The 22,871-nt window shown below is 40.4% G+C and overlaps 1 protein-coding gene across 1 annotated transcript in view; it reads left to right on the top strand.

Annotated features, from left to right (window-relative positions):
* Window positions 1-550: 550 nt before the first annotated feature.
* Window positions 551-22,871, top strand: part of capn9 (calpain 9) — a gene marked incomplete at its 3' end in the record, with an annotated part of 30,347 nt that continues 8,026 nt past the window's right edge. The window contains 11 exon segments of the mRNA XM_037690013.1: window positions 551-854; window positions 1,497-1,566; window positions 3,985-4,103; window positions 7,607-7,740; window positions 7,874-8,042; window positions 8,161-8,244; window positions 8,456-8,541; window positions 13,061-13,138; window positions 14,245-14,405; window positions 16,498-16,658; window positions 18,487-18,695. Of these exon segments, the coding sequence (XP_037545941.1) occupies window positions 648-854; window positions 1,497-1,566; window positions 3,985-4,103; window positions 7,607-7,740; window positions 7,874-8,042; window positions 8,161-8,244; window positions 8,456-8,541; window positions 13,061-13,138; window positions 14,245-14,405; window positions 16,498-16,658; window positions 18,487-18,695 (1,478 nt within the window).

A 22,871-nucleotide genomic window follows, 5' to 3' on the forward strand; every position in this document is an offset into this window, starting at 1 on the left:
GTTGCAGCTGAAAGTCATTCATAACACAAACTGGGAGCATGACCTCTGGGTCACATAATGTTAGTTTCAATGTTTGATCAAAACAGCTATAATTCTGTTTTTCCTAAACAATAAATAAATAAATAAATAAATAAATAAAACGGTCTTGTCTAAAACTGTGGCATGAAAGGTGGTGGGTGGTATGCAGTGCTTCAATGAATGCTAGGCCTGAATGTGTTTGCAGGTAAACAATTCTAATAAAGATGATTTGAAAATGCTTAGCTTTAGAAGTTTAAAGAACTTCCCTGCATTGTCTTATTTCCAGAACAGTAAAATTCTGACGACTCTGTAGATTTGATGGACGCTAGATCGAACTGCTCTTTCTGCAACGCGCCGTTGACAGATCGCTGTAACTCACTTTCAAGGCATTTATTGTTTCTGTTGCCTTGTCAGCAGAGATGACTCTTCCTGTAGACCAAGCCCAAAAGACTGACAGGTTCACTGCCCAGAGGAAAAACCAGTTTCTGTCTGGTTGGGTGTGTGCACAAAGCAGACCTACCCATCTGACAGAGCTGTCCCTGCTTCAGACCCAGGGCAGGTCGTTCAGTGAATCACAGCTCTCCTCACTCTTTCGTTCCCTCCGTGCCCTGAGCTTCCAGCTGAAGAAGATGCCTCTGCAGTCCACCCTGTCTGGCAGGAGCTCCAGCTCCATCCAGGCCGAGAGCACTCAGTGGGGCGGGAAAACCTTTGAGCAGCTCAGACAGGAGTGTCTTCAGAAGGGGGTCCTGTTTGAGGACCCAGACTTCCCTGCCACTGACTCTTCACTGTATTTCAGCCAGAGCGTTCCTGTTCAGATTCAATGGAAGAGGCCCAAGGTAAGGACCAGTGACATTTTATGTAAGATCTGGGGTTTTACGGCTCAGCTGTGAGGTCTGTTCATCCCATTGATGTCATTCTTTGGAATTCATCTCAATGAAGGCCAAGGAAAGCTCCATGTGCCAAGTAGTCTTGGTTTTACGTGAAAATAAAGTTTGACTTGTGATTATTTAAATGGTCTGTGTGAACGTGGTGACGGCTGAAAAACCCGTTCTGCTTGAAACTGTGTAAATAAAGCTGATGCAGCAGACCAGTCACCTCCATGATCTCTGTGGTGAGAGCTGTTTGCAGCGGGTCCTGCACACAGCTTCACACGACAAGCTCTTATTTGTTTATGTGAAATTGTGAAAGCGATATAAAGTTCTTATTTAGTTTTTTTTAGATAACGTAGAAGCACTGCCGCCTGTAAAACTCACTGATCGTGTTTGTTTGTACAACTGCTGCACATTTCTCATCGGGGCGTTCCTTCAGAGTAATGTTTCAGCTGCCAGCATGGAGTGTGTGTTTTCTGTTGGAGTAACTGGGATTTCCGGCTGATTAAGATTTGTGGAATGTGAACACACCTATTAAGAACGTAGCAGTGTCACCTGTTCTTTTAAAACCAACCAACCTGTCTCTTTTCTTGTTTTACCACACTTCAGGAGATTTGTGACAGCCCAAAGTTCATTGTGGGCGGAGCCGACAGGACTGATATTTGCCAAGGACAGCTTGGTGGGTACCCGCTGTCTGACATGCAGTCAGCTTTACTCACTGCCTTGTTCATTTGGAGTTTCAAATGATTTAGCTGAAGTATTTTTTTTTTTTACCAAAAGGAATGATTACTGTATGCAACATAACACTTTAATGTTTTTTAAACAACTGGGTGCATAAGTTTGAATTTACAGCAGATTTGATATAATCGTCTTTAATCCACACAGGGTTAAAGCAAACTGGATAAACTATATCCATACACCCCTCTAATATTTGGTTAAATGACCCAGAGCAGGTTAAACATTGACCGCAGGATTTTTGTCTCCATCAGTAAGAATTCTGTCTGGACCACTCTTCTTGGCAGAACTGGTAGAGTTGTTTTAAACTGGTTGATTTCTTGGAAAAAAACTCCACTTTTAATCGGAGTCCACAAACTTTCAGTCAGGTTGAAGTCAAGGGTTTTGGGAACGCCATTCCAGAATCTTCATGTCAGCCTGCTTTATTCAGTCAGGAACAAGTTCTGACGTGTGTTCGGGAACATTTTCATCCCAGAACACCGTTTGGTCCAAGCTTCAAACTTTTTGACCTGACGTTAAAGAATTTGGAGGTCATGATTCCATCCTCTTTGTAATTCAGTTCAGATCAATTCAGTTTATCTATATAACACCAAGTCACAACAGACGTCGTCTCAGGGACTGAACAGAAACATTCATATATAAAAATAATAATTTAACATTATTTATCTGAGGAGCAGACTGCTTTGACTTTAACTCATCTTGAGCGAGCATGAAGGCGACAGTGGAAAGGAAAAACTTCTTCATGAGGAAGAAACCTTTAGCAGAACCAGGATCAGGACAAGCGGCCATCTGCTTTGACCGGCTGGGTTTCAGAAGAACAGATACACAATGGCAGGTCAAGAATCACATGTTAAGACAGAACTAGTATCAAATGAAAACTATTAAACTTTAACAATTAATTTAAGGAAATGAGGTAAATTTGTCCTCTAGTAGTCTAAGCATATAGCAGCATAACAAGTCAACCCGAACTATAGGATTTATCAAAAAGGAAAGTCTTAATCCCAGTCTTCAAACTGGACAATGTGTCAGTCTCATGGACAGAAACTGGAAGTTGGTTCCACAAGAGAGGAGCCTGAGAACTGAAAGATCTTCCTCCCATTCTGCTTCTGGAAACTCTAGGGACCACGAGTAAACCTGCAGTCTGAGAGCGAAGTGCTCTGTTAGGAAAATATGGACCAATAAGATCTGTAATATAAGATGGAGCTAGGTTGTTGAGAGCTTTGTAGGTTAGAAGTAAGAATTATATTCTGGATTTGACAGGGAGCCAATGGAGAGAAACTAAAACTGGAGAGACATGATCTCTCCCAGTAACTCCAGTTAAGACTCTGGCAGCAGCATTTTGGATCAACTGAAGACGTTTTAAAGACGTATTTGTACACCCAGATAATAAACCATTGCAATAGTCCAGTCTAGACGTGACAAATGCATGGACCAGTTTTTCTGCATCATCTTTAGATGTTTCTAATCTTTGTGATATTACGCAGGTGGAAGAAGGAGGTTCTAGTAACGTTTTGAATGTGGGGGATAAAAAGTACATTGTACAATAAAAGTACAGTGCAGCAGTACCACAGCATGATACCACTACCACCATGTTTAACAATTAATACAGTTTCTTAAGCCTGAAGTCTCACTTTCACTCCTCCAAACAGACTTCCTGTCACTGTGGCCAAACAGCTCAGTTTTGTATCGTCCAGCCATCAAACTCTTTTCCAGAAGACTTTTGGTTTGTCCATGTGGACAGCAGCAGTTTTCAATCCAGCTTGGAGTTGTGGCTTTTGGAGCATTAGTGTCTTTCTTCTCGATGGTGATAATTAACTGGCCTCAATGTGGACAGGGACACTGGTGGTCCAGTAGTTTCCAGTTCGTGGCAGGTTTGAGCCTTGGTGGTTTCTGGGTCGTTCCTGAACATCTAAACCATTCATCTTTCACCTATAATTGATAGTTTGGTCATCTTCCAGACTATGGCCAACTGGGGATATATCTGAATACTCTGAATACTCGTACTTATATGCAGTTGTCTGAACTGATGATCTGGGAATGTAAAATTCTTTAGAAATGGCTCCAACAGATTTTCAGAACTTGTGTAAAACTACATAAATCCCTTTTCCTTGTTTTTTCTTCCCATTGTTGTGTGTGTTGGTAAAACAAACCTTTGTTTAATCCTGCGTGAATTTATTAAGAAAAATAATAAATTTAACTTGTGCACTCAGTTCTTGTTAGTATGTTGTACTGATGTTTAATCATCCAAGAGCAGTTGACATAAATAATTTAAAGCTCCACATTAATATGACGTTCATGATGAGCGGACGTGACTTCGGACCATGTCTTGTTGATTAACGAGGCATCTGTTGTGTCTCTGCAGGTGACTGCTGGCTCCTGGCAGCCATCGCTTCTTTGACTATGAAAAAAGACGCTCTTGCTCGGGTTGTCCCCCATGATCAGGACTTTGAGCACAAATACGCTGGCATCTTCCACTTCCAGGTACACCCCTGGCTCTAGAGCCCCGACGCTGGACCTGGTTTATTGAACGACGGGTCTCATTTTTGACTGGAGCTTCTGTACCAAGAAGCCTTAGTCTAAAACGGATTGACAGCCATGAAACAGGACTTATTTTATTATTATTATTATTATTATTGTGTTAAAAAAATTGTGAATAAATGACGTTTAAAATAAACAAACTAACAAACAATGTTTTAAAATTACACAATCTGAATTATCTATCAGTTTCAAGAATAACTTCCTCTCAGTGGCGCACCAACAAGGAATACGTGAATATATTGCAAAGATGTGCCATATGTGGATGTTGCACTCATAACAAAACAACAACAAAAAACAAACAAATAAAACAAAATAAAACTATAAAAAAACTATGAAAATTACCAAAAATCAATATATTATTTTTAGAAAATAGAGCAATTATTGACGTAGTTAAGCTAAAAACTTGCTTGTCATCTGAAAGTACGTTTCTATAGATTAAAGGGATATTTCAGCCAATTTGAAGAGGTGTCACGTGTAAATATGAGCCAAAATATTTGTTGCAGCTAACTTGATCTCACTCTGTAGAAACAGTCTGAACAGTGTTGGGAACAAAGTAGATTGTTGCACTCTTAAACCATCTCCAGCTCCAAAATTTCTCAACAGTTCATGCAAACACTACATTGTAGTCTTTTACACCACCCTCTGTTCCTCCACACACTCGTTTTTACCGTACAAAGAACTCAATGATCATTTGCTTGTGTAAACAGGAGCAGCAGTGACCTGTAGCACTAAGGCATCCAGGGCTTTTGTTCTTCGTAAATGTTAAAATACTCAGCCAAAATAACTGTAATGCAAAACTGATGACACTGAAGAGGTTTAAATAACAATTGCATCAATCAGTATCTTTTTTTTTTAGCAAAATCTACTTTGATCTTGACTGCATTTATTCTGTTAGTTCATTCTTTTCAGAGGTCATTTTAACAATCTTCCAGCCTTTTATTTTTCTTCAAAATATGTGAATAGTAGAACAATACAAAGATTAAAGCTTACTCACTTTATGCTTTATCTCTTCATTGTAGGATGCTTAATATTTCCACAATAAAAAATAAAATAGGCCTGCAAAGGTCATTGTTTAAAATTTTACAAAATTGTTAAAATCTGTATTTTTCTTTTCTTTCTTTACAGCAATCCAGTCATTTGTTTTGTCTTAAAATGTACAAATAGCAAATGTTAAAAACCATTTGATATTTTTAGTTTTATAGTCACCCCTACTGGCCAGAAAAACTCCCTCCAACAAAGTTAAAGTGGTCCACGGGCCACCAGCTGATGATCACAGTTGTAGCAGTTGTTGTGGCTCCAGACACACTTAATTTAATGAACAAAGGGGCATAAATGGCTCTTTTGACCGTAAAGGTTGCAGACCCCTGACCTAAACCGTCAAAATGTATGAACTTTTTAAATTAGAGGTCTGAACATACAGTGCTTTGTGAAAGTATTCAGCCCCTTGAACTTTTCAACCTTTTGTCACATTTCAGGCTTCAAACATAAAGATATAAAATTTTAATTTTTTGTGAAGAATCAACAACAAGTGGGACACAATCGTGAAGTGGAATGAAATTTATTGGATGTGTCAAACTTTTTTAACAAATAAAAAACTGAAAAGTGGGACGTGTAATATTATTGGGCCCCTTTACTTTCAGTGCAGCAAACTCACTCCAGAAGTTCAGTGAGGATCTATGAATGATCCGATGTTGTCCCAAATGACTGATGATGATAAACAGAATCCACCTGTGTGTAATCAAGTCTCTGTATAAATGCACCTGCTCTGTGATGGTCTCAGGGTTCTGTTCAAAGCACAGAGAGCATCATGAAGACCAAGGAACACACAAGGCAGGTCCGAGATACTGTTGTGGAGAAGTTTAAAGCCGGATTTGGATACAAAAAGATTTCCCAAGCTTTAAACATCCCAAGGAGCACTGTGTAAGCAATCATATTGAAATGGAAAGAGTATCAGACCACTGCAGATCTACCAAGACCCGGCCGTCCCTCTAAACTTTCATCTCGTACAAGGAGAAGACTGATCAGAGATGCAGCCAAGAGGCCCATGATCACTCTGGATGAACTGCAGAGATCTACAGCTGAGGTGGGAGGTCTGTCCATAGGACAACAATCAGTCGTACACTGCACAAATCTGGACTTCATAGAAGAGTGGCAAGAAGAAAGACATTTCTCAAAGATATCCATAAAAAGTTTGTTTAAAGTTTGTCACCTGGGAGACACCAGACATGTGGAAGAAGGTGCTCTGGTCACATGAAACCAAAATCCAACTGTTTGGACACAATGTAAAATGATACGTTTGGTGTAAAAGCAACACAGCTCATCACCCTGAACACACCATCCCCACTGTCAAACATGGTGGCGGCAGCATCATGGTTTGGGCCTGCTTTTCATCAGCAGGGAAGATGGTCAGAATTGATGGGAAGATGGATGGGGCCAAATACAGGACCATTCTGGAAGAACACCTGTTTGAGTCTGCAAGAGACCTGAGACTGGGACGGAGATTTATCTTCCAACAAGACAATGATCCAAAACATAAAGACACATCTACAATGGAATGGTTCACAAATAAACGTATCCAGGTGTTGGAATGGCCGTCAAAGTCCAGACCTGAATCCAATCAAGAATCTGTGGAAAGAGCTGAAGACTGCTGTTCACAAACGCTCTCCATCCAACCTCACTGAGCTCCAGCTGTTCTGCAAAACTGACAGAGACATACCCCAAGAGACTTGCAGCTGGAACTGCAGCAAGAGGCGGAGCTACAAAGTATTAACGCAAGGGGGCCCAATAATAGTGCACGCCCCACTTTTCAGTTTTTTATTTGTTAAAAAAGTTTGACACATCCAATAAATTTAATTCCACTTCACGATTGTGTCCCACTTGTTGTTGATTCTTCACAAAAAAATAAAATTGTATATCTTTATGTTTGAAGCCTGAAATGTGGCAAAAGGTTGAAAAGTTCAAGGGGGCGGATACTTTCGCAAGGCACTGTAGTTTAACATTTACAGTGTATGGAATGAACTAAAGCAGCTGTGTTGCACACTTAGCTTCTAAAAACTGAGACAAAGTGAATCCATCCATCATCCATTATCTTTACCTGCTTCTTCCTTTTTGGGTTGTGGGGTTCACTGGTGCTCATGTCCAGCAATCACTGTGCGAGAGTCGGGGGACAGGTCTCCAGTCCATCACAGGGACAAATGAGACAAACAACCATTCACTCTCTCACTCCTAGGGACAATTTAGTTACCAGTCAGTCTAACATGCATGTTTTTGGTCTGTTGGAGGAAAATGGAGTACCTGGAGAAAACCCACACATCTTAAAAATTTAATATTTTCCAAGAGGAATAGTTTCTCTACTTTCAGCCTCTTTTTCAAATGTTTTAAAGAAAAAGTAAACCTGGTCTCAGTGTTTGTTGGAGCATTCTGACCTGTTCTGTTTTCTCGCTCAGTTCTGGCAGCACAACAAATGGCTGGATGTGGTGGTGGACGACAGACTGCCCACAGTCAGAAATCGTCTCATCATGCTCCACTCTGCCTCCAACGACGAGTTCTGGAGCGCTCTCATGGAGAAAGCCTACGCCAAGTAACAACTCATACAGCTTAGATCTCAATTCATGGGCAAACTGAAATAACAGAGCAGCAATCAAATATTTATTTGTCTTTATCACTTTGTCCTGCATATTTTAGCCACTGAGTCATCTGTCTGTTTACGTTAGGCTACATGGCAGCTACGAGTCCCTGAAAGGTGGCAGCACCATGGAGGCTATGGAGGACTTCACAGGTGGAGTTGGTGAAATGTACGAAACAAAGACTGCTCCAAGCGACCTGTTCCTAATCATGAAGAAGGCTCTGGACCGGGGCTCCATGATGGGATGCTCTATTGATGTAAGACTGTATTTCTTCCACTTTCTCAAATGTTTTTATTTATTCCAATAAAATGTCTTAAACTCCCATTCTTCAAACAAGTTGATTGAGCTTGTGTGCTGCTCTGATTGTTCTCCAGATCACCAGCTCTGCAGAATCTGAGGCAAGAACAACCACAGGCCTCGTGAAGGGACATGCATACTCCATCACAGGCTTGGAGGAAGTAAGACACACCCCACCTGAGGGCAGAAAACAAACTAAGATGTTGTTTAAAGGTCCTACTTGAATCACTAGCAGCCCTTGCAGTCTGTACACTGAACTCGAAAAATGTTCTAGGACAAAAAAATACCATAAAATGATCAACAAAAACGCAATAATGACACAAATATGTACTTTTTTAAAAAAAGATGTGAGAATATTGGTTTGCTTTTCAGGTGAAGTTCAGAGGTCAGACAATAAAGCTGGTCCGAATCAGAAACCCCTGGGGTCAGGTGGAATGGAACGGGCCCTGGAGTGACAAGTAAGAACAAAAAATAAACTTTCTCATGACAGTAAATGCTGTTTGCAGAAAAACCTGTGACGTGAGGAAATTTTTAAGATTTTGAGTTCTGCGTTTGGTTATATTTAAAAAAAAAAAAGTTATTTTAGACAACACCTAAGATCTAAAAACAACATATCCTACTAAAACATCTAATCTATTTGGGGGAGTGGTGGTGCAGAGGTTAGAGAGGTGGGCCTGTGATCCGAAGATCGCCGGTTCACGCCCCGGCCCCGACAACATCAAAATTGTGGGTGGGGTAGGTGAAGCACCCACACCTGCCCCCATCCTCATCCGCCCCACCCTGGGCTCATGAGCAAGGCCCTTAACCCCCCATCTGCTCCCTAAACAAGTCTCTCTTGAAAATGAGTTCTCGTGGCTCCATGAGACTACCTGGATAAATAAAAGATAATGTAGGTTGAAAACAGGTCTTGCCACTTCTAAAATTCTCATCATTTACAGTTTAGTGTCATGAACTGCCCCAAGGTTGTACCTGGGATATGTGTAGTAGGAGCCATTCTTTCTGTTTGGGGGTCACAGAACCAACTGATGACAACTGGGATTTCTGACGCTTTGACTCTTCACCACTTATTTCTGTGCATCTTTGCACAGCTTGCATCTTAGGTCTTGTCTGGTATAGTACACCCTGGTCTCTATTGCTTTTATTCTGCCGTGATCGGTGCCTCTGTGCTGTCCTTCAGCACAGAGGCAATGTTTCATGCTGTATAGTGGCTCAGATGCTCACTAGTCCTCTGCCTCCCTCCTTGTTTTAGTGTATAGTCTCAGTGTGCTGGACTTGGAGTGAAACCCTCCATGCATTGTGAGGAACTTTGTAGTCTTGATGTCAGTGGCTTCTATCTCCTACTTTGTCCAGATAGGTATCTGATGACTGGCACTAGATACGTGTTGATGTCTATGACTTTGTTCTTGCCATTCAGCTGGCGCTTTAGGACCTGCCTTACGCTCTGTAGCTACTTGGTTGTGGCAGACTTTCTTGTGGCCTCATCATGATGGCCATTTGCTTGTGGGATTGCAAGGTGTTTGTAGCTGGTGTTTGTAGCTGATATCTGTAATGTTGCCTTCAGGTAGTTCATCCCCTTCAGTTGTGATCATCTTGCCTCTCTTGGATTCCATTCAACAGCATTTATCCAGGCTGAATGACATTCCAATGTTCCTGTTGTACATCCTGGTGAGAGTCAATGTCATTTTTGGCATGCAGTCATTCACGTAAAGGAGGTGTTTGATGATTGTTCTGCTTTGGAACCAGGATCCACAGCCACTCTGCAAAGATTTAGTTGAGGGGTTTAGCCCTGTGTTGAACAGGAATGGGACACAACTTCACCTTGGTATATCTACATTTGATGCTGACTTGTGCAACTGACTTTAAATTGGCCTCTAGTGTCATCTTCCAGATCCCCATTGAGTTTTTGATGAACGTTTTTAGTGTCCTGTTGATAATGTAAAATTTCAAGTATTCCAGTATCCACATGTGTGGCATCAAGTCTTCTGCTTTCCTCTAGTCTATCCAGGTGTGTCTGATCTTGCAGTCTTGAGCTATGGTTCTGTCAACTGGTTTTATGGATTGCTTTATTTTGCTTGCCCCTCTCTGATGTTGGTGTCAATTCCCTTCTGGACCTTGCTCAGATATTGACCCATGTGCCCATTCATCTTAGCTACCATGATGCCTGATAGAAACTTCCATATTGTATAGAGGCAGGTGATTGGCAGGTAGTTGGATGGAATTGCTCTTTGCTGAGAGGATTTTATGATCCGGACAGTCCGCCCTTTGGTCAACTACTCTGGTTGGGTCTCTTCCATTAGCAGCTGGTTCATTTGTGCTGCTAGGCATTCATGGAGGCCAGTCAGTTTCTGTAGACACCAGATATGGATCTTGTCAGTCCAGCACCCAAATTTCTGTCTTGGACGCCTGCCACAGTGATGAGTACTGGTTCTTGTTCTGGAAGATCACTGTGCTCAGATTTTAGATTTTGTAGTCATGAGGCATTATCATTGTGCCAAACCTCCATCTTACAAATGCTTCTCCAGTTCAAATGCTTCTTTGTCTCAACTCTGGGTGGATCTACTCATGTTATTCTCGGCCAAGGAGAGTATACTCTGGGTGGTGTGAAGGAGAATACACTGTTTATTCTCCTCGCTTCTGCTTCTTGAGTATAACTTTCCAGATGAGTAACCAGAGCTTTGAGGCAGGTTGAGGCATTGTCTGGACTTCAGATGAAACCACCAGTCCATACCTGCCATTGTTTGGCAGGTATGAACACTTTGCTATGTTTTCACGATGGATCTTTCTTCATTGCATCTTCTTGTTGTTCTGACAGCTGGCTGATTTCTCTCTTTGTTGTCTTGATTTTGCTTCCATCCTCCTTCTCTGTGGAGGACATTGCTCATCATTCACTGTAGACTTGATGTTATAGCCAAGCAAGTCAAGGAGAAAAGTCAGCTATCACTTTTTCAGGGATGAAGATGTTCACATCCTTGATAGAGATGAACAATGGTTTGAGAGATGAGTAAAGGAGGCCATCTTTGTGAAGAGAACCTGACCATCATTAAACATGGTGGAGCCTCTGTGTTCAACTGTCCCCCTCTTACTCTGGGCAGCCATCTGCCTCCACTGGCTGCAGGACAGAAAAACAATGCAAACAAACACAAAATGAATCACCTAGGTGGACTTTCTACGTGGAGAATGACAAAGGAAAACATTTTAATGATTGAAATAATTGCTAACACAAGCTTGAACAAAAAAGAAACTCTTAAGCTTAGTCTTAAAACTGGACAATTTGTCAGCCTCTCCGACAGAAACTGGTTCCACAAGAGAGGAGCCTGATAACACAAAGATCTTCCTCCCATTCTACTTTTAGGAACTCTAGGAGCCACAAGTAAACCTGTAGTCTAGGAGCAAAATGCTCTGTTCGGCAAATATGGAACAATAAGATCTGTAATATAAGATGGAGCTAAGTTGTTGAAAGCTTTGTAGGTTACAAGTTAGATTTAAGGTTATATTCTGAATACGACAGGGAGCCAATGGAAAGAAGCAAAAATTGTAGAAATGTGACCTCTCCTTCTAACTCTCATCGGGACTCTAACAGCAACATTTTGGATCAATTGAAGACTTAATGTTTTCTGAACATCCAGATGATAAAGAATAGTCCAGCCTAGAAGTAATAAATGTATGAACATGTTGTTCTGCTTCATTTTGGGACAAGATGTTTCTCATTTTAGACATATTGTTCAGGTGGAAAAAATCAGTCCTGGTAACTTTTTTCATGTTGGGGTTAAATGACATGATCAAAAATAACACCAAGATCCTTTACATTGGAACAGGAGGCTAATATAACACCATCCAGAGGAAGGGAAAGCCTGCACAGTTTATTCCTAAAATGCTCAGGTCCAAAATAACGTCTGTCTTGTCTGAGTTTAAAAGCAGAGAATTGAGGGTCATCCAGGTTTTATGTCTCTAGATGTAAATACATAGATGTATACTTTATTGTCCCCAATGGGTGAATTGTCTTGGACATCGTGCACTAAACAAAGCTTCAGCCACAACTAAATACATTACAACAATAAAAGTCATGTGAACACTACAAGAAAAAAGAAACAACAACAAAACATTGCTCAATGAAAAAAACACATATTGCACATTCCCACATACATTCCAGCAGTAAACAAAACAACAAATCAGACCAGAGCATCAGCAGCATGACAAAGACTATACGCCTACTTTATTTAATAATCTCACTGATGTAGGGACAAATGATTTTTTTAATCTGCTAAATCTACAAGCAGGGACTCTAAACAGTTTAGCAGATGGTAACAGTTCGTATTGTGAGTTGAGGATGTGAGCGGGGTCAGACAGCACCTACGAGCACGTCTGAGGACAGACTGCAGGGAGGGGGGGGATCAGTCCTTCCTATCACCTTCAGTGCAGTTTGTACCATGCGACTAAGTTTAGGTTGAAGGTGCACAGAGAGATTACCATACCACGCTGACATTCCACAGCTGATGATGCTTTCCAAGAATAAAACCATAAACTTCTGGTTAACCCCAAAGACTCTGAGTCTATGTAAAAAATACCATCTCTGCTGTAGACGGGAGCACAACATGAACTTGAACAGATTGTTTGGGTGAACAGCCAGATATCTGTAAGAACAGACCTGTTTTATTTTCTGGTCATAAATAAAAAGCGGGAGGTTGTCACTTAGAGACCTGGGGTCAATCAGCATCTCTTCTGTTTTTCTGGTATTAGTAACCAATTGGCTTCATCAGGTTTTGTGAATAAATATAATAGAATATCATCAGCATAACAATGAAAGGTTTGCAGTTCTGCTTTAAACACACAAAAAGCTTTTTCCATCTAATTAACAACATACTAAAAATATAAAGACTTTCTAAATGGAAAATATATGATACTTATTGAGAATTTATTTTTCTTTTGTCACGATTATGTTTTGTGTTTTTAAACCGCTGTGCGCTCTGTGTGTTTCAGTTCCAGAGAGTGGGATTATGTTGACAAAGCAGAGAAAAATCGCATCTTGCAGATCTCATCTGATGACGGTGAATTCTGGTAAGACCACTGGGATTATTCAACGCAAATCAAATAACAAATGTCCAAGTTGTAGCATTTGAACTAAAAGTTAACAAGGTATTGATTAATATATTTTTAATAGATAAGAAAATAGTTAAAGAAGGTGTAAAATACTGAGCCATGTGTTGCTTATTTTGCAGTAAATAACTTTTTGAACAACCTCAGTTTGTAAAATCAAAGTTAAAGTCCAACAAGACTGGACTGAACTAAGAATAAAATGTATTACTGTTGTCATAAAACTGCCAAACCCCACAATTTATGTATGTTTGTGCAAACATTATAGACCTTTACACTGCTGACTGTTTCTCTGTCCTTTTACATAGATGAAAAATGATTCAGCATTCACGCCATTGTTTTTCTGTTTTTATTGTTTTTTGCATATTTTACACAGTTGATCTTGTCTTATATTACATAATTCTTAACTTCCATTCTGTTACTTTTAGCTAATAGCCAACCTTTTGTTACTTTCAGCATCTAGATAATCCTTCTCTACTTTTACCTAGCATTTTGCTTCTTTAACTTTGAGCAAGTGTTTTGCTTACAATATCCAGCCTTTTTGTATTTTTTTTTTACTTTAATCCGTTGTTTTGCTTCTGTTTTGCATTTAGCTATTCTGCTTTTTTTAAAAAAAGCTTTTTAATGCCTTTTCAGGCTTATTTATTCAATTTTGTCTTCTTCATAAATTTTCAGCAAATCCATTTAGTGCTCAGCATTGTACTGTATTTTGTATTTTATCATGTATTTTGATTTTAAAAAATGCTATTTCTTTCATTTACATAAAATTATTTTATTTCTGCAAGTGAAAGACTCTAGCAGCTAGCTGTAGCACCTCATGTGCAGTTTGAGGTCACTTCAAGCAGGAATGTCACATTTTTTCTGTTGACCCACCCACGTAATGTAAAACTGGCAACAATCTGAAGGTTTAAATGTTAATTTTAGTTTTATGAAGAAAAATGTTATTACAGTATTACATTTCCTTTCTTTGTTATTATCCCTTCAAAGTAAAGAGTGAAGAAAAAACAGCAACTTTTGAACAGCTTTAGTGACATTCATTTATAAACTGATACTTGTCTTTGTGAATCCAGGATGGAGTTTGAGGACTTCAAAAAGAACTATGACAAAGTTGAGATCTGCAACATGACCCCCGATGCTCTCAATGAGGATGTGAAGCGCCACTGGGACGTCAACGTTTTTGAGGGCAACTGGATCCGCGGCTCCACTGCTGGAGGATGCAGGAACTTCGTTGGTGCGCCACATTTTTCTCACATTGTTTAAAATATCCCGATGCATGCTCAATAATACAGGTAGAAAAATCTAACAAGGTTAAATCAGATCATCTGGACTAAAAAGATTCTTCTCAACAAAGAACAATCTTTCCAGATGACCTGACTTAACCTTGTTAGATTGTTTAAAAATAATTTTATGTTATTTTGTAAATTGCAAATTTCTTTTTCTTCCTATTTCACATTTATTTTGGTATCCAACAGCTCAAAATCAAACTTATTGTGTGAAAAGGGAGTCAGCAGTAAGATAATTATTTTCCTGTTACAGTAATACACTGCATGGTCAAAAAAGTTGCCACCTGGATTTAACTAAACAAACAGGTACGAGCCTCCTGTTGGATAATTACTGCATGAGCGATTATCTTTCAGCTGCAACAAGTTATTTAACCCCAACTGGTGCAATGGGTTGTTCTCATTTCTTAAACCACCATGTTGAAAGACACATGATGTGGAAAAGATGTCAGTCTGTTTGAGAAGGGTCAAATCATTGGCATCAAGCAGAAAAAACATCTGAGGAGATTGTAGAAACTATTGGGTTAAGAACTGTCCAACGCATTATTAAAACTGGAAGGATAGTGGGACCCATCGTCTTCGAGGAAGAAATGAAAATCCTGAATGATCATGATCTGCGAACACTTGAACGTTTGGTGAAATCAAATGGAAGAAAAACACCAGTAGCACTCAGGGCTGTGTTTAACAGTGAAAGTAAGAACATTTCCACACGCACAATGAGAAGGAACTCAAGGGACTGGGACTGAACAGCTGTGTAACCTTAAGAAAACCACTAATCAGTGAGACTAACTGGGAAAAAAGGCTTCAATTTGCTAGGGAGCATAAAGATTGGACTCTGGAGCAATGGAAGAAGGTCATGTGGTCTGATGAGTCCAGACTGACCCTGTTCCAGAGTGATGGGTGCATCAGGGTAAGAAGAGAGGCAGGTGAAGTGATGCACCCATCATGACGAGTGTCGAGTCATCAATGTGAAAAATGAATGCAACACTGGATGAAACAGATCGTGTGACGTTGAAGAAGCTTATCGAAACAATGACACAGTGAGTGCATGATGTCATCAAAGATAAAGGCGGTCCAACAAAATATTAGTGTGTGACCTTTTGTTTTTTGGTAGCGACTTTTTGTTTGGCCAGGCAGTGTAGTTTCTAACATGAGTTTTATTTACTGTACTGTTCTACTTCTGCAAACTTTTTCTTTTATAATTATTCATATAGCAAAATATTCTGCTTGATTAAATATGATGTAGCTACTAGATTTTGTAATGTTAATACTTTTCAAAAGATTTTTTACATTTTGAATAAAATTCCCCACAGAAATACATCAAGATCTCTTCAAACCGTCAAAAAACCTTCTTGCAAACTGGCTCTATGTTTGTCTTGTTATGCTACTTTTAGCTTTTGGATTTCATTTTGCTACTTTTATTTACTTTTTTGCTACTTTTATCTACTGTCCTGTTACTTTTAGCGTTAGCTACCGTTACACTAGTGTCTGTTTTTAACTACTGTTCTACTTTTTTAGCTACCGTCATGTTTCTTTTAGCCTTTAGCTACAGCTAAAGCTGAAGCTTATCTTAGCTGCAGTTTTGCTTATTTTAGATATTCTACTATTTTGCAAAGTTTGGCCTTTGCATTTTTTTTTACTAATTAGCATTTATTTTGCCCCCTTTTTAGCACATATTACACTATTTTTTGCTGCCTTTAGCCTTTAGCTATAGTTGTCTTTATTTTGTTTATTTTACTACTGCTTTGCTTATTTTAGATGGCCTACAATTTTGATCATTTTAGCCTTAGCACTTGTTTTATTAATTAGCATTTGTATAGTCAACTTTTTAGCATCTATTTTGCTGATTTTTAGCTGCTGTTTTACTGCCTTTAGCTACAGTTTTGTTTATTTTAGCTACTGTTTTGCTGCTTTCAATCTTTGTTCTGCTTTAACAGCAATTTCAGCAAAGTCATTCAGCCCTCAGCATTCACACTGCAGTTTCTTTTGTTTAATTAATTTTTATCTTGACGTGTCCTCACAAAGTTTTCTCACTGTCTGCAGACACTTTCTGGACCAACCCACAGTACCAGCTGCATCTGGAGGATGCTGATGATGATGATGATGACGTGTGCAGTGTTGTGATCGCCGTGATGCAGAAAAACAGACGAAAACTGAGGAAAGAAGGCCTGGACCTGGAGACAATTGGCTTCGCTGTGTATGAGGTCAAAACAACATACCATACTATACCATACCAATTTATTTATAAAGCACTTTAAACAGTGACAAAGCACACCAAAGTGCTGTACAGGGACAAACAGAACAAGCACATAGCAACAGATTACATAACAGGACACCAAAAAGTAGAAACCAACAAAGACAATAATGGATAACAACAACAACTGCAACATGACCAACACAGTGTGATGCACACAGACTCAGCACAGATCACACAGTGCAGAAAGCCAGGGAATAAAAGTGTGTTTTTAAACGAGATTTAAAAACTGTGAGGGAGGGGGCCTGTCTAACGAGCAGAGGTAACTCATTCCAAAGTCTTGGACCTGCTACAGAGAAGGCCCTGTCACCTCTGCGCTTGAGACGGGTTCCTGGGACTGTTAGGAGCAACTGGTCTGCTGATCTGAGAGAACGTGGTGGGACATACGGCTGGAGCAGATCAGTAAGATAGGAGGGGGCAGAGCTGTTTAGTGATTTATAGACATACAAGAGTATTTTGAATTTGATTTGAAGGTGAACCGGAAGCCAGTGTAGGGAGGCCAAAACAGGTGTAATGTGCTCTCTTTTGCTTGTGCTGGTCAAAAACCGGGCTGCTGCATTTTGGACCAGTTGGAGTCTAGCTATGGAGGTCTGACTGATACCAAAAAGGAGTGAGTTGCAATAGTCGAGCCTGGATGTAATGAATGCAAGAATTACTGTCTCCAGGTTATTTTTGGACAATATGGGCTTCAGCTTAGACAGACGCCTCAGCTGGAAAAAGCAGGATTTAACAATCATATTTACATGATGGTTGAGTTTCAGAGAAGGGTCAAGTATCACGCCTAGATTAGTGACTCTTTGTTTCACTAACGGTGACAGAACGGATCGGTCGATGCAGTGGTTGGTGATTGTGTCATTGGGAGGAAACAGCATAACTTCAGATTTCTTCTCGTTGAAACTCAACATCTCTGACTTATTTGCTTTAATGTTTTTTCCATCCATCCATCCATCCATCCATCCATCCATCCATCCATCCATCATCTTTTACCCGCTTCTTTCATTTCGGGTCACGGGGGTTACTGGTGCCCATGTCCAGCCATCACTGTGTGAAAGGCGGGGACACCCTGGACAGGTCTCCAGTCCATCACAGGGACACATAGAGCCAAACAACCATTCACTCCCTCTCACTCTCACACCTAGGGACAATTTAGAGTTACCAATCAGCCTAACACGCATGTTTTTGGTTTGTGGGAGGAAATCGGAGCACCCGGAGAAAACCCAAACATGCACAGCGAGAACATGCAAACTCCACACAGAAACGCCTCTCGGCAGGGATTCAAACCGACAAACTCTTTGCTAAGAAGCAGCTGCTCTACCAACTGCACCATTGTTCCGCCCTTTAATGTTTTTTTGTTTTTTAACTTTCTCTAAAGTGATTTAATTTCTACATGTTGCATCAAAGCTACGCAGTTTTTGACAGTTATTTAATTAGAAAATGAGTTATCTACAAATCTGCAAACAGTCAGAAGACTGACCTGCTCAGTTCAGTTCGGTTTATTTATATAGCGTCCAACAAAGTTGTCTCAGGGCACTGAACAGAAACTTAACATACATAAAAAAGCCAATTAGTAAAGTTCTCAAACAAAAGATGCAAACTTATATCTGAATTTTTAAAACAATAAGTTTAACCTGGTGATGAAGGTTAAAGACAATATTTAGCTCTCTGATGTCCATACTGATGCATTCATTTTGGACTTTTTTTTTCTTCAAATACCATACTCAAATCATTGTCCTGTGCTCCTATTTTTAAAAAAAATATTTTTATTTTTGCTAACTCAGGCTCCAGATGAGGAAGATCAAGTGGGAAAGGATTTCTTCCGTTACCATGCATCCAAGGCTCGTAGCAGAACTTACATCAACATGCGGGAAGTGTCGGAGCGTTTCACCCTGCCCCCCGGGAAATACCTGCTGGTCCCCACTACCTTCCAACCCCACCACGAGGCTGACTTCCTCGTTCGCATCTTCTCTGAGAAAAAGGCCGGAGCTCTGTAAGTGTTCCAAAACTACAGCAGACAAAACTTTTACTTTACTATTGTTTTTCATTCAACCTTTATTTAGACAGATAAATCACATTGAGTCTTGAAGACTCATTTACTAGTGACATCTGTTTGGACAGACAAAAAGTTGTGAAACTGGACACATGTAGGAGTTGGAGGCAAAAAAAAAATCCTATCAGACTCTTTCTGCTTGGCTGAGAAAAAAAACCTCTAATATAAAAAAAAACACCTCGCACATACAAGCACATAGTAAAGTAGACATTCCACAGAGGAGGGGAGACAACGAGAACGGTGAGATTTAAGGACGCTCTCGAGGGCACTGTAAGAGTTCTGATAAGGATGGAATAATCAACCAGTGTCCTCCGGTGAGATCCATAAACATTCTCAAGGGATGTCAGGGAATGACCAAGGACAACACCTATGGGAATCCAAGAGTCCTGAAATGGTGACACAATGTTTATTCAGTTGGTTTCCTCTGGTTGATCAGTTGGAAATTCCTCGATGGGAGGGGGGGGGGGTGCAAAGCGTTAGATTATATGTCCTCCTGGCAAATTCAGATAAGATGGCCTTCAAGGCCAGCCAAGGGAGCCAAATTCAGATAAACACACGGTTGTTTTGTAAACAGGCAAAACTATAATGACAGCTACCTTGAGTCTGTGTCAGTCCACTCGGTTCTGAAATGTCCAAATTACATGGCCACACTAATGGACCGTCCCTGAGTAAAATCCCAGAGATCTGATCCATTCTGCCAAAAGCGTTTGAGTCTGGGTACTCGAGGCATGAACCAAGCCATCATAAGTCAGGCAGCCTGACCAGGTTCAGATTTGCTGCCGACAACTTCCTTGATTGTTGATAGACCATGAACCAGCCGAATCCAAAAAGCAGGAACCAGTTATTGTAAATCTAATTATAAACACATCCTTAAAATCCACAGATGGCAGCAGAGATAGACATGTCATCAAGTCTTCAAGTCGATGAAATATCCAGATGCGTGCGTGCCAACAGGGCAAATCGGCTCGCCTAAAGCCTGTCTTCTCTTTGAAGAAATGTTATCAATTGTGTTGAGGGACCAACTGATCAAAACAAGTCCATAATTATGGTTCGGAAGATTTGTAGAGAGAGGCTCAGAAGCAGTTTCACAGACAAGACAGAGCAGCAAAGCAAAGCGGAGAGGAGGGGGAAAGCGTCCGACCTCGGCAAGAGCAAGTGGTGAAATGTGAATTTTATAACGTGAATATAATCCTAATTCTGAAAAAGTTGGGAGCTTGTTTAAATCCTAAAGTCTTGTTTGATACCATTAATAATATGGTTTCACCTTCACTCCCTCTGGTGCCTGTATTCACATTAGATGGCTGCAATAGATTTTTAAACTATTTTGTGGAAAAGGTTGACAACATCAGGGCAAGTGTTAAATCAGCTCTTGGTGTCACCCCCAGTTCTGTCCCTACAGTGAGCCCCTGGTCTTCATTTTCACCTGTCACTTTAGAGGATGTGAAGGTTGTTCTAAAAAAGATCAAACCTTCTTCCTGCATGCTACATGTTGTACCCACATCACTGTTTTTAAAGGTGTCTGATATTGTCAGCCCCCATGTGGCAGAATTAATTAACATCTCTCTTTCAACCGGGTCAGTTCCAAGTTTTTTGAAACAAACGATTTTAAATCCGATCTTGAAAAAGCCCAACTTGGACCCCACTGAGCTCTGCAACGACAGGCCAATATCAAAAATACCTTTTCTCGCCAAAATTCTGGAGAAGTTAGTGGCTGGGCAGATGACTACTTTCTTGCAAAATAATAATATTCCTGATAAGTTTCAATCTGGTTTCCGCAAGATGCACTCCACTGAAACTGCCTTATTAAGAGTCTCCAATGACATATTGATGGCTGCAGACTCTGGTCAGAGCAGTGCTTTGATTTTATTGGATCTGTCATCAGCTTTTGACACAGTCGACCACAAAATTATGATACATCGACTGCAACATGAGATGGGATTTTCTGGAACTGTTCTTAAGTGGTTTTCTTCTTATCTGAGCAACAGGACCTTTTCAATGTTTGTTAATAACATACAGTCTAAGACCACTCCGTTACTGAATGGTGTTCCTCAGGGTTCAGTGTTGGGTCCTATTCTGTTCCTTCTATACATCACCCCCCTGGGAAAGATTATCAGTAGCTTCAGAAATGTGTCTTACCATCTCTATGCTGATGATATTCAACTGTACTGTTCCTTTTATGACTCAGAATTACATAAGTTAGCTGAATTAGTAAACTGTGTTTCCCATATTAAGGCGTGGTTAGCTAACAACTGCCTTCAGTTAAATTCTAACAAGTCGGAAACCCTGATCATTGCCCCTGAACTGAAAGTTCCTTGGATTAAACAACACCTGGGTTCTCTGGGCTCCTCTTCTCAGCAGAACCTCAGAAACCTCGGTGTTCTGTTCGACCAGTCCATGTCTTTGGACAAACATTCAAAGCTTCTGGTAAAAAACTGCTTTTATCATCTGAGAAACATTTCTAAACTGAGGGCAATGTTGTCCAGATCTGACCTGGAGAGGATTATTCATGCTTTTATTTCTTCTTGTTTAGATTATTGTAATTCACTTTTTACTTGTTTTAACAAAACTGCCGTCGCTCGTCTCCAATTAGTCCAGAACTCTGCTGCGAGGCTTTTAACAGGAACTAACAGAAGGGCTCACATTACACCAGTTTTATCTTATCTTCATTGGCTGCCTGTTGAATTTAGAATTAATTTTAAAATCTTAGTTTTGACTTTTAGAGCTTTAAATGGACAGGCCCCCCAAGTACATCACTGAAATGTTGATTCCTTATTCTCCAGCCCGCACCCTTCGGTCTTCAGCGCTGAACCTTCTTAAGGTTCCTAAGACCCGGTTTAAAACTCGGGGTGACCTGTCCTTTCAGGCCGTAGCCCCCCGCCTGTGGAATGCCCTGCCCCTGTCTCTCCGTGTGAACGTCTCTGTTGATTCTTTTAAAACGCAGCTTAAGACATTTTTATTTCGACAAGCTTTTAGTTAAATGTTTTACTGTTTTTTCCAGCTGTTTTTACTGTTTTTATTAATGAGTTGTTATTATTTTTATTTTATTTTAAGCCTTTATTTCTTTATTGTTGTACAGCACTTTGTGATTGTATCTATGATAAGTGCTATATAAATAAAGTTTACTTACTTACTTAAATGTACATTAAAACTGAATGCAATGATTTACAAATCCTAAAAGCCCAAACTATAGTAATTATATCAAATGTTTAAAAAGTGTGCAGTCTCAGGGTGCTGGGCTAGAGGTGAAATTATACCATTAAAATAAAAAGATAAATTTGAAACATATTACAGCATCACACCTCAGAAAGTTGGAATAGAGCCAGACTTCCTACTGGAAAGCATCCCATATTTGTTTGACAACAGCCTGAGTTTTTGGTGGGGAACGTTGTCCCATTTTTGCCCAATGATTTTTGTCCATTGATTTTTGTTTGATGGTGCATCAAATGTTTTCTGTTTGTGAGAGGTTTGGACAACAGCCAGGTCAGTTCAGAACCTGGACTTGAACTATAAAGCCATCCACCCATTCATCCATTATCTTTTACCCGCTTCTTCCTTTTTGGGTCACAGGGGTCACTTGTGCCCATGTCCAGCCATCACTGTGGGAGAGGTGGGGGACACCCTGGACAGGCCTCCAGTCCATCACAGGGCCACATAGAGACAAACGAGACAAACAACCATTCACTCTCTCACTCACACCTAGGGACAATTTAGAGTTACCAATCAGCCTAACATGCATGTTTTTGGTTTGTGGGAGGAAACCGGAGCACCCGGAGAAAACCCACGCATGCACGGAGAGAACATGCAAACTCCACCCAGAAAGGCCCCTGGACCGGGGTTTGAACCAGGGACCTGCTCGCTGAGAGGCAGCACCAGTTGCGCCACCGTGCTGCCTAACAGAAACATTCACAAACATAAAAAGCCAATTAGTAAAAGTTCTCTATCTAGGAAAGCAGCAGATTGTGTTGAATCTTCACTTCATCACAGTCTCTCATCCTGAGCAAACACAAAGGAGACAGTGGAAAGGAAAAACTCCCTTTAACAGGAAGAAACCTCCAGGAGATCCAGGCTCAGGACGAGTGGCCGTCTGCTTCGACCGGCTGGTTTGAGAGGACAGGA

This window comes from Nematolebias whitei, chromosome 16, assembly GCF_014905685.2.
Source record: "Nematolebias whitei isolate Nwh7 chromosome 16, NemWhi1, whole genome shotgun sequence".
Lineage (NCBI taxonomy): Eukaryota > Metazoa > Chordata > Actinopteri > Cyprinodontiformes > Rivulidae > Nematolebias > Nematolebias whitei.